Raw genomic sequence first — 13,116 nt, forward strand, 5'->3', positions numbered from 1 at the left:
TTATATAGATAAGATCTTCAGTTGAATCTCTGGGGAATTTAGTCCATGAGGAGACATGAAGTACAGAGAGGACGGACAGGGCAGACTGTGGTAATGGTGACTGTAAACAAGTATTTAATTCCTGGAGAACACCTTTTAAGTGAACTGTGCATGCGCCAAGAGCCTACGTGAGATTTGGAGCAGCTGAATGATGACACTGCCACAGCTTGGAGGTGGAGAGAAGAAGAGGAGGGGAGGCGCAGGATTGGTGATGGATGCAGCTGGGCTCAAGCATGGTTAAATACAGCCTCTTGGGCTTTTTTCAACCTAATTAGCATATTATAGTGCTACAGGGGGATAATGAACATTGTTCTGGACATAAAGGTATATTAGCAAAGGGCTATATGGCAGAGCTGTAGTGCTGTATAAATAATAAGAACCTTTTTACATTTCTATTCAAAAAGCCATATGAGGGATTATTCTTTGCATTGGAAAATGGGAAAAAAATTATTTGTGGGGTAAAATTGGAAAAAAAACACATAATTCCACCAAGGTTTTTTGGGTCTTGGTATGCATTTAAATGAAACAAGATCCTTATTCTGCGGGTCAATACGATTACGGCAATATCAAATTTGTAGTTTTAATTTGTTTTACTAGTTGCTAAAAAATAAAAACCTTTGAAAAAAATCTAACATTTCTTTGCATTGCCATTTTCCTACAGCCATAACTTTCTTATTTCCATTTACAGAGCTGTATGAGGGCTTGTTTCGTTATGGTAAACTGTAATTTTTATTGGTACCAAAACAAAAAAAATAAAAAATACTCACCTCCCTCCAGCTGTCTGCGATGCAGGCCTCTGCCTGCCTGTGTTACGGTACAGGTGGTTGCGAACATCATTGTGACCTCCTTTGCTGGCTCTATGGTGGCGTGATAACGTTACACTGTCTGTAATTTGGCACAGGAGGTTGTGATGTCATCCCAACGATCCTATACCTTCCCATTGCCTCATAAGCCTTTAGCCTAACCAATAGTTCCTGTCCCCGCCATTGAACTCCGGCGCTCCATGTGGATCAGTACTAGATGGTTCACGGCACCACTTGGTGCCCACTGCCTTAGGGGACTTGAACATGTGATTGTGAGAGAATACTATTGCTACCTATGGGATTCGGAGACACTGTCTGCCTAGCCTCTTTACAGGCAGTGTCTCCGAATCCCATAGGAGACACTGCCATACAGGCAGGGTTTACAGGCCCTTCCATATGGGCCCAGGCTGTCATGATAACTGATTGGAGCCCCATGATTTTGTTGCAGGAGCTCAGATAGCAAGGTTGAAGGAGCCTCTCCCTAAGCCCACAGATGTCACAGTCGCAATTGACAGCATCTGAAAGGTTAAATTACTGGGTTCAACATCACCGATCCCAGACATTGCGACCGGGTACCTGCTCAATGTGTGAGCTTGCTCCATACAACCCCTTAATCGCCTACAAGTACACGATTATGCATGAGTTTGGCATGGCACCACTACTACATCTATTCATTATACTTTAATGTATGCCCCTCAAAAACACCACTGCTGTATGAGTATCACCCCATGAAAGACTCTCCCAGGGTGACATCTCTTCACACGTCAGTCTTTTCCATCAATTACTTTTAGCCAAAACCAGGTGCGAGTCACAAACACAGAACAGGTGCAGATCTTTCCAATATACCTCCTCTGTTTGGAGGCTCCATTCCTGGTTTTGGTTCACAATGACAGAAATCACTGATATATGAGAGACGCCTTAGGGCTCATGCACATGACCATATGTATTTTGTGGTCCGCAAAAAATACGGATGATGTCCGTGTGCATTCTGTATTTTGCGGAATGGAACAGCTGGCCACTAATAGAACAGTCCTATCCTTGTCCGTAATGCGAACAATAATAGGACATGTTCTATTTTTTTACGGAACGCACACAGAGTAAGGGCTCATGCCCACAACCCGCAAAAAGCGGGTCCACAATATACAGGCCCCAGCTGTTTTTTAATGGGGTCCGGTGCAAAATGGAGGTACGGAACTCCATGGAAGCACTACTAAGTGCTTCCATGGGGTTTCTCGCCATGTCTCCATTTTTTTTTACGGTGCGGACGGATCATGCATCCATTCAAGTTGAATGGATCTGTCTGTGGCAGCTGCACGGATAATGCCTGTGCATTGAGGACCACAAACTGCGGGTCCCCAATACACAGAACGGCTGTGTGCCTGAGCCCTAACTTCTGTTGTTTTTTTTTTGCGGACCCATTGAAATGAATGGTTCTGCAAATAAAACTAAACGGACACGGAAAGAAAATACACTTATGTGCATGAGCCCTTAGGATGTGGCAGAGCAACAAACTTTTGGATGCAGAAAAAAATATATAATTTCCTTCAATTAAAAAAACACATATAGCATTTTTTTTAAATAGTGAAATGTATAGAAATAGGGTGACATTTACCATAAGGGTTATATTTGAAATCAATTTCGCTTCTAAAAATGATTATAATTATCAAAAACAGCTACATAATAAAAATCCTATACTGAAGAAGAAAGCCGATGATATCTATCCTCCTCACGCATAAGAAAAAGGTCTCTAGCATCATCAGTACTTCTACTCCACTCCCGCCTTTATCCGCTCTGTCCTTATTGGTTCGTAGGTCAGTCACGTGACGTGAATGTCCCCGGCTGTACGGAAGCGAGGCTTGGCTCGTTCTCCCAGCATGCTCCGCACGCTGCACTCTGTACTAGTGCTGCTGACAGCTCTCGTGAGTTGCGTCATTTCCCACACCATACAGCGGGCGCTTCCATTGTAGGCTGCCCCTGGAGAGACTTTACAGGCGGCTATGCTCTGGAAGCCGCTGCAGACAGCATGGCATCAGCTGGCGGTGTGACCCGGGCAATCCGCCTCCCTGCTAGACACGGTTATGCTGTGGAGTTCTCTCCTTATGTGCCCACTCGCCTGGCATGCGCAGCCTCCCAGAACTATGGCATATCAGGTGAAGCAGCCCTTCCTTGTGACAGCTCATTTTGCTCTGGGGTTTAGTATATATACATTACTGCATGTACACATAACCAGCAGCCTGCCAACCTGTGCCTCACATGCCCATCAACCACCTCAGTGGCAGCACACTGAAAATGAACCCTAGATTTAGAATGTCACATAAAGTTTATTTCACATAAACTTAATTACAAGCTGGGGTGTTCCTAAAAGTAATAGCACATTAGTGTGCTTGCTGTTCTCCTAAGCATCCTGGTGACCCCTGAGGCTAGTAATTGGTAGGATGCCCTCATGCACCCAGCAAGACATGGCAGCAGAGAACAGCATTGTTGGGGGGCCTTCACACACTGCAGATTTTGTTGTAGAATTTTCCGCCAGTAAAAATCGGTTCCATTCACTTGAAATCCATGAATGGAACTGATTTTCAGTCATGGAAAATTCCACAACAAAATCTGCCGCCTGTGAAGGCCGACCTGGAGAAGATATGAATAGTGTTGAGCAAACTTGTGTTTTCAAGTGTGGTGTACAAAGTTCCGTTATGGATTCCACTACCACGAACCATAAGTTATGACAGAAACGAAATCCATAACTGAATTCTTAGATAACCCAAACCTTGTATGCAGAACTGCCTGCCGGATTCTGCAATCCGGACACAAACTGATGACATTTGTCGGATCCGTCTGACAAATGCATTGCAATACCGTATCCGTCTCTCCAGTGTCATCCAGAAAAACGAATCCGGCATAATTTTTTTGCATTTTTAAAGGCCTGCGATATTTCCCTACCAGTGAAATTTCCCTACGCTAGTCACTTCCTGTTGTGACGCGGCCGCATCGGATATGATGTTCCCAGCTTTGGAAGGAGGTGCAGACGCACAACGACTGGGTAGGGAAATTTCACACCAGAGTTGGGCAGAAGGGGGCTACGGAATCCTCTGCCGTAAGTGTGAAAGTACCCTAAAACTGATCTTTTTTTTTCCGGTATTGAGCTCCTGTGACGGAACTCAATACCGGAAAACAGAAACGCTAATGTGAAAGTATCCTAATACATAACAGTACTGCAGACTGTCTGTCTTTCTGTCAGTAAATGAATGTGTGTCTGTCATTGAGTGTCTGTGTGTGGATGTCTGTCGGTCAATAAGTGTCTGTGTGTTTGTGTATGTTTGTCAGTGAGTATATGTGTGTTTGTCTGCCCGTGAGTGAATATCTGTCAGTGAGTTTCTGTGTGTGTGTGTTTTTCAGTGGGTAGGTGTATGTCTGTCAGTGAGTGAGAGTGTGTCTGTCTGTCAGTGAGTTTCTGTGTATGTCATTCAGTGAGTGTCTTAGTGCGCGTCTGTCTGTCAGTGAGTGAGTGAGATGAGGGGGCGACAAAATGGATCTTTGCCTAGGGCGGCAAAAATCCTTGCACCGGCCCTGTTCGTACCTATGAAACTGCCTGACCTGTTATATGTGCACTTGGCAGCTGAAGACATCTGTGTTAGTCCCATGTTCATATGTGCCCGCATTGCTGAGAAAAATGATGTTTTACTATATGGAAATGAGCCTCTAGGAGCAACGGGGGCATTGCTGTTAAACCTAGAGGCTCCACTTTCTCTACAACTGCCAGGCCTGCTGCACTTTGATTGACTGGACCAGACAGGCATGATCAGGTCTACATACACTACAGACCAAAAGTTTGGACACACCTTCTCATTCAAATTTTTTTCTTTATTTTCATGACTATGAAAATTGTAGATTCACACTGAAGGCATCAAAACTATGAATTAACACATGTGGAATTATATACATAACAAAAAAGTGTGAAACAACTGTAAATATGTCATATTTTAGGTTCTTCAAAGTAGCCACCTTTTGCTTTGATTACTGCTTTGCACACTCTTGGCATTCTCTTGATGAGCTTCAAGAGGTAGTCACCTGAAATGGTTTTCACTTCATAGGTGTGCCCTGTCAGGTTTAATAAGTGGGATTTCTTGCCTTATAAATGGGGTTGGGACCATCAGTTGCGTTGTGGAGAAGTCAGGTGGATACACAGCTGATAGTCCTACTGAATAGACTGTTAGAATTTCTATTATGGCAAGAAAAAAGCAGCTAAGTAAAGAAAAACGAGTGGCCATCATTACTTTAAGAAATTAAGGTCAGTCAGTCCGAAAAATTGGGAAAACATTGGAAGTGTTCTCAAGTGCAGTCACAAAAACCATACAAATAGCGTATTTGTATAGTACATTACTTAAAGGGATTGTCCGGGTTCAGAGCTGAACCTGGACATCCCTCCATTTTTACCCTGGCAGCCCCCCTTCCCCCAGTTCATGCTCCGATGCTCTCCTTTGCCCTGCGCTAAATTGCACAGGGCAAAGGCATTTTTAGGAGTTCCGGTGACGTACCGGGGCTCTCCATGGGGCTGACAGGAACCCCGGTGACGTCACCGGCACTGATGGGCGGGATTTAGCTCTGCCCTAGCCAGTAAAACGGCTAGGGCAGAGCTAAAGCCCGCCCCTCAGAAGTTAACGCCCGGCAGTGAGTTATTGAAAACAAAAGAGCCCGTGCCCTGCGCGGTTTAGCGCAGGGCACGGGAGCGCATCGGAGCATGAGATGCTCCGATGCTAGGCTCAGGGGGGCTGCCGGGTGAAAATAAGGGTATGTTCGGGCTCAGCTCTGAACCCGGACGACCCCTTTAACTCCTTAAAGACCGGGCTCATTTTCACCTTAAGGACCAACCAGGCCATTTTTTGCAAATCTGACCAGTGTCACTTTACAGGGAGTGCAGAATTATTAGGCAAGTTGTATTTTTGAGGATTAATTTTATTATTGAACAACAACCATGTTCTCAATGAACCCAAAAAATTCATTAATATCAAAGCTGAATATTTTTGGAAGTAGTTTTTAGTTTGTTTTTAGTTTTAGCTATTTTAGGGGGATATCTGTGTGTGCAGGTGACTATTACTGTACATAATTATTAGGCAACTTAACAAAAAACAAATATATACCCATTTCAATTATTTATCTTTACCAGTGAAACCAATATAACATCTCAACATTCACAAATATACATTTCTGACATTCAAAAACAAAACAAAAACAAATCAGTGACCAATATAGCCACCTTTCTTTGCAAGGACACTCAAAAGCCTGCCATCCATGGATTCTGTCAGTGTTTTGATCTGTTCACCATCAACATTGCGAGCATTGTCCTGCATGAAAATCATGTTTTTCTTACCTTGCAGACTTCTTCCTGTAGCACTGCTTGAAGAAGGTGTCTTCCAGAAACTGGCAGTAGGACTGGGAGTTGAGCTTGACTCCATCCTCAACCCAAAAAGGCCCCACAAGCTCATCTTTGATGATACCAGCCCAAACCAGTACTCCACCTCCACCTTGCTGGCGTCTGAGTCGGACTGGAGCTCTCTGCCCTTTACCAATCCAGCCATCTGGCCCATCAAGACTCACTCTCATTTCATCAGTCCATAAAACCTTAGAAAAATCAGTCTTGAGATATTTCTTGGCCCAGTCTTGACGTTTCAGCTTGTGTGTCTTGTTCAGTGGTGGTCGTCTTTCAGCCTTTCTTACCTTGGCCATGTCTCTGAGTATTGCACACCTTGTGCTTTTGGGCACTCCAGTGATGTTGCAGCTCTGAAATATGGCCAAACTGGTGGCAAGTGGCATCTTGGCAGCTGCACGCTTGACTTTTCTCAGTTCATGGGCAGTTATTTTGCGCCTTGGTTTTTCCACACGCTTCTTGCGACCCTGTTGACTATTTTGAATGAAACGCTTGATTGTTCGATGATCACGCTTCAGAAGCTTTGCAATTTTAAGAGTGCTGCATCCCTCTGCAAGATATCTCACTATTTTTGACTTTTCTGAGCCTGTCAAGTCCTTCTTTTGACCCATTTTGCCAAAGGAAAAGGAAGTTGCCTAATAATTATGCACACCTGATATAGGGTGTTGATGTCATTAGACCACACCCCTTCTCATTACAGAGATGCACATCACCTAATATGCTTAATTGGTAGTAGGCTTTCGAGCCTATACAGCTTGGAGTAAGACAACATGCATAAAGAGGATGATGTGGTCAAAATACTAATTTGCCTAATAATTCTGCACGTAGTGTATGTGGTGATAACTTTAAAACGCTTTGACTTATCCAGGCCATTCTGAGATAGTTTTTTCATCACAAATTGTACTTCATGACACTTTAGGTGTTCCACAAGAATTAATAGAGATACAATTTCAAAATTTCACTTTTTTGGCAGATTTTCCATTTTAATAATTTTTTCCAGTTACAAAGCAAGGGTTAACAGCCAAACAAAACTCAATATTTATGGCTCTGATTCTGTTGTTTACAGAAACGCCCCATATGTGGTCGTAAACCGCTGTACGGGCACACGGCAAGGCGCAGAAGGAAAGTAATGCCATACGGTTTTTGGTAGGCAGATTTTGCTGGACTGGTTTTTTGACACCATGTCCCATTTGAAGCCCCCCCTGATGCACCCCTAGAGTAGAAACTCCAAAAAAGTGACCCCATTTTAGAAACTACGGGATAGGGTGGCGGTTTTGTTGGTACTATTTTAGGGTACATATGATATTTGGTTGCTCTATATTACACTTTTTGTGAGGCAAGGTAACAAGAAATAGCTGTTTTGGTACCGTTTTAATTTTTTGTTATTTACAACATTCATCTGACAGGTTAGATCATGTGGCATTTTTATAGACCAGGTTGTTTCGGACGCGGCGATACCTAATATGTATACTTTTTTATTTTATTTATGTAAGTTTTGCACAATGATTTCATTTTTAAAAACAAAAAAAAATCATGTTTTAGTGTTTCCCTAGTCTGAGAGCCATATTTTTTTCAGTTTTTGGGCGATTATCTTGGGTAGGGTATGATTTTTGCGGGATGAGATGATGGTTTGATTGGCACTATTTTGGGGTGCATGTGACTTTTTGATCGCTTGCTATTACACTTTTTGTGATGTAAGGTGACAAAAAATGGTTTATTTAGCACAGTTTTTATTTTTTTTGCTGTGTTTACCTGAGGGTTTAGGTCATGTGATATTTTGATAGAGCTGGTCGATACGGACGCAGCGATATCTAATATGTATACATTTTTTTAAAATTTATTTAAGTTTTACACAATAATATCATTTTTGAAACAAAAAAAAAACATTTTTTAGTGTCTCCATATCCTAAGAGCCATAGTTTTTTCAGTTTTTGGGTGATTATCTTAGGTAGGGTCTCATTTTATTTAGCACAGTTTTTATTTTTTACTGTGTTCATCTGGGGGGTTAGGTCATGTGATATTTTTATAGAGCCAATCGATACGGACGCGGCGATACCTAATATGTATACTTTTTGTTTTTTTTAATGTAAGTTTTACACCATAACAGCTTTTCTTTAAAACAAAAAAAATGTTTTAGTGTCTCCATATTCTGAGCCATAGTTTTTTTTAATCATATTTTGCATTCCGTTTCCGTATATCTCCGGTCTGCAAAAAAGTAGTGCTTGTCTTATTATTGTCCGCAAATCACGGTCAGAGTCAGTGGGTCAGCAAAAAATACGGAACACATCTGTATGTCATCCGTATTTCATCTGTATTTTGCGGATCCATACTGTAGAAATGCTATGCCAAGCCCATATTGCTTATGTGTTTGGTGATTAATAAGTTACTGTTTCCAATCCGCAAAAAACGGATCGCATACGGAAACCATAGTATGTTTTGTGGCATAACGGAACGGAAGAGGACTTAAATCAGAGAAGAAAAACCTCAGTTACGGAAAAAAAGGAGCCGTGAAAACGGACCGTAAAACAACGGTCGTGTGCATGAGCCTTTAGTCCTCATGCACACGAACGTATTTTCTTTCCGCTTCCGTTCCGTTTTTTTGTGCGGCCTGTATGCGGAACCATTCACTTTAAATGGGGCTGTAGAAAATACGGTTACTCCGTGTGCATTCCGTTCCTGTATTTCCATACCACAAAAAAGTAATGCATGTCCTATTATTGTCTGCAAATCACGGTCCGAGGCCCCATTCAAGTCAATGGGTCCGCAAAAAATACAGAATGCAGACGGAATACATCTGTATGTCATCCATATTTCATCCCTATTTTGCGGATCCATACTGTAGAAATGCTTTGCCCAGCCCATATTGCTCATGTGTTTGGTGAATATTAAGTTATTGTTTCAGTATACGATCCGCAAAAAACTGATCAAATACGGAAACCATACGGATATGTTTTGTGGAATAACGGAACAGAAGAGGACTTAAGGGCTCATGCACACAAATGTATTTTCTTTCCGCTTCTGTTCTGGTTTTTTTGCGGACCGTATGCGGAACCATTCACTTCAAGGGGTCTGCAAAAACAACGGAAGGTCCTCCATGTGCATTCCGTTTCCGTATTTCCGTTCTGCAAAAAAGTAGTGCATGTCCCATTATTGTCCGCAAATCACGGTCTGATGCCCCATTCAAGTCAATAGGTCCATAAAAAATACGGAATGCACACGGAACACATGTGTATGTCATCCATATTTCATCCGTATTTTGTGGATCCATACTGTACAAATGCTATGCCCAGCCCATATTGCTCATGTGTTTGGTGATTAAGTTACTGTTTCCGTTGCTGATCCAGTTGATGTTTTGTGGAATAACGGAACGGAAGAGGACTAACCGTATTTTTCGCCCCCATAAGACGCATTTGTATGCCATCCGTATTTTGCGGATCCATACTGTACAAATGCTATGCCCAGCCCATATTGCTCATGTATTTGTTGATTAAGTTACTGTTTCCGATCCGCAAAAAACGGATTGCATATGGAAACCATACGGATATGTTTTGTAGAATAACAGAACGAAAGAGGACTTACCGTGTTTTTCGCCCACATAAGACGCATCCCCCCCCGAAGCGCTCATTAATACTGGAGGAGCGGGAAGAGGTGAAGGATCTATACTCACCGCTTCCTGGTCCTCCTCTGTCGGCTGTGCAGGGCTGCGCGCAGCTTGAGGCGCTCTGTGAAGTCACACTGTGCACGCCAGTTCACAGAGCACAGCCGACAGCCGGATGAAGAGGATCACGATGGTGTCCAGGAGCAGGAGAGGTAAGTGATTGTTTTTATTTTTTCATTTGAAGCAATATGGGGCAGATGAAGAGGCAGTGGGGGCTGATATGAGACTGGGGGTCTGATCTGAGGTCTGAATGGGGTCTTACTTATATTGGGGCTCATATCTGAGGTCTAATTGGGGGTCATTCACTTTTGGGTGTCATCTGAGGTCTGATTGTAGGTCTGATCTGAGGTCTTATTGGGGCCTTATTAACATTGGGGGTCTGATTGGGGCTGTGATCGGAGGTCTGATTAATATTGGGGGTCTGATTGCTGATCTGACCTGAGGTATAATGAAAAATATTTTTTTCTTCTTGTCCCCCTCTAAAACCTAGGTGTGTCTTATAGGGCGAAAAATACGGTCAGCAAAACAAGAATGGTTGTGTGCATGAGCCCTTACTGATTGGTGACTGAAACATTACACAATGATTATCCGATCTTTGACAAATCCTTCTGTCTGTGGTTATCTTTAGACATCATTCAGATGGCTGTAATGTAGTCATATTTTAGCATCCATGTTATGCCGCAATTCCTGGCCATAACATAGGCTCATGACCTGAACTTGCAGCATCAAAGGTGTATGTAAGGGCTTGTTAACACGACCGTCTGAAGCCCGTGCCCTTCCGCTAAGCACCGGCACCCGCCGTGTGGTAGCCGCATAGGGATCGCGGCCCCATTCACTCTATCTTTTTGCGGTGCGGTGCAAGCTCTATCTTTTTGCGGTGCGGAAGCATGGAACGGAACTTCAGAAAGCACTCTGTAGTCTTCCGTTCCGTGGTTCCGTTCCGCATCTCCGGATTTGTGGACCCATTTAAATGAATGGGTCCGCATCCGTGATGCGGAATGGCCACGGAACGGGACCCGTGTATTGCAGATCCGCAAATGCGGTCTGCAATACGGGCACGGGCTTCACACGAGCCCTAATGCTTTGGGTCGTTAAAGGGTTTTCCAGGCTCTTGATCGTAATGAGGTATCCTCAGGCTAGGTCATTAATGGCTGAATGGTGTGGCTCTGACGTCCTGCACCCCTACCGATCACTGCAGCCTCCAGCGCTGGAGCTAGCTCATGAATGGAACAGGAAGCACAGCGCTGTTCAAAGTGTAGTGGCTGTGCTGGGTTACTGCAGCTCATTACCCACTGAAGAGAATGGGAACTGAGCTGTAGTAACCTGCTACGGCCACTACACTTTGAATGGAGCTGTGCTTCCTGTTCCATTCATGAGCTAGTTCCAGTGCCAGTGGGTTATTATTTGCAACTTTTCTCTGCTCTAGCACATAATCGCCGTATGATTTTTATTCATTTTATCCACTTTTCTAATTGCACTCGCTCTTTAGTTGTGGGTTAATTAGGTACAATTACTATATGAGTTCTATTCACTTTAATTGCACTAGCGCATAATTAGATATGGGTTCAGCTCTGAACGAATTATATTATGATCAATATTTATTTTATGATGGATTATATATATATATAATACGTGTTCTTGGTATATATTAATATTGATAATTTTTTTAGTGTTTTCTAACTTTTTATTATGCACGTTGCTAACTATATACTATTGGCATTTATCATTTGGAATTTTCATTATATATTCACATATTAACTTTTTATTTTGACCGGTAGTGACTTGTTGCTTCCGGTGTTTGAAACGCACTTGGATTACAGTGTGCGTTTCATTCCACTTGGGTAGTAACTTGTCACTTTTGGTTAGGGTACTTTCACACTTGCGGCAGAGGATTCCGTCAGGCAGTTCCGTCAAAACGTGTGTAAACTGATGGCATTTGTCAGACGGATCAGGATCCTGATCCGTCTGACAAATACATTGAAATGCCGGATCCGTCTTTCTGGTGTCATCAGGGAAAACGGATTTGGCATTTATTATTTTTTACTTTTTTTGCGGTCTGAGCATGCGCAGACCGCAAAAACTGATCCGTATAGCTGGAACACTCGGGCATTAATGCATTTCAATGGAAAAAAAAACATGCTGCGGTATTATCTCCGTCCTGAACAGTCAAAAAGACTGAACTGAAGACAATCTGAGGCATCCTGAACGGATTACTCTCCATTCAGAATGCATGGGGATAAAACTGATCAGTTATTTTCCGGTATTGAGCCCCTAGGACCGAACTCAATGCTGGAAAAGAATAACGCTAGTGTGAAAGTACCCCCTAGTGGAGCACATTTGGAATGCAATTTGTTTCCTATTCATTTAAATACCTGCTCATTCTGGGCTTTGAAGTCCAGGAGGCGGTCCTATCAGTGACTGACAGCTATCTCTGTATACACAGTTGTAGAGGGAAAGCTGTCAGTCACTGATAGGACCTCCTCCATGACTTCAAAGCCCAGAAGGAGCAGTAATTTACATGAATGAAATACAAATTATACTGAATATTTCCCACAAAACTATACATCAATCTGCTCAGCACCTCCTGCTATATAACATACTGCCTGTAGATTACATTCAATTTTCATAGTGGCAGGTTTTCTTTAATTAGGATATAGATTTTTGATCTATGGATTGCCTGGGCATTACTTTTGTTCTTATTGGGAATTAGGAGTGCATTAAAGGGGTTGTGTCACTTCAGCAAATAGCATTTATCATTAAGAGAAAGTTAATACAGTGCACTTACTAATGTATTGTTATTATCCATATTGCTTCCTTTTCTGGATGGATTCATTTTTCCATCACATTATACACTGCTCGTTTCCATGGTTACTACCACCCTGCAATTCCAGCAGCGGTGGCCGTGCTTGCACACTATAGAAAAAAGCACCAGCCTGTGTGAGCTCTAATGGTCCCCACCACCAGAGAGGCTTTTTTTCTATAGTGTGCAAGCATGGCTACTGCTGCTGGAATTGCAGGGTGGTAGTAACCATGGAAACGAGCAGTGTATAATGTGATAAAAAATGAATCCAGCCAGCAAATGAAGCAATATGGATAATAATACATTAAAGGGGTTGTCTCACTTCAGTAAGTGGCATTTATCATGTAGAGAAAGTTAATACAAGGCACTTACTAATGTATTGTGATTTTTCCTA

General features: G+C 42.7%; 1 protein-coding gene across 1 annotated transcript in view; it reads left to right on the top strand.

The window, feature by feature from the left end:
- The first annotated feature begins 2,716 nt into the window (after window positions 1–2,716).
- Window positions 2,717–13,116, top strand: part of PEX7 (peroxisomal biogenesis factor 7) — a 206,963-nt gene continuing 196,563 nt past the window's right edge. Inside the window, exon 1 of the mRNA XM_044289763.1 lies at window positions 2,717–2,992. Coding sequence (XP_044145698.1) covers window positions 2,866–2,992 — 127 coding nt within the window. The 5' untranslated portion in view covers window positions 2,717–2,865. The remainder of the gene's footprint in view (window positions 2,993–13,116) is intronic.

Source organism: Bufo gargarizans, chromosome 4 (assembly GCF_014858855.1).
Source record: "Bufo gargarizans isolate SCDJY-AF-19 chromosome 4, ASM1485885v1, whole genome shotgun sequence".
NCBI classification, from domain to species: domain Eukaryota; kingdom Metazoa; phylum Chordata; class Amphibia; order Anura; family Bufonidae; genus Bufo; species Bufo gargarizans.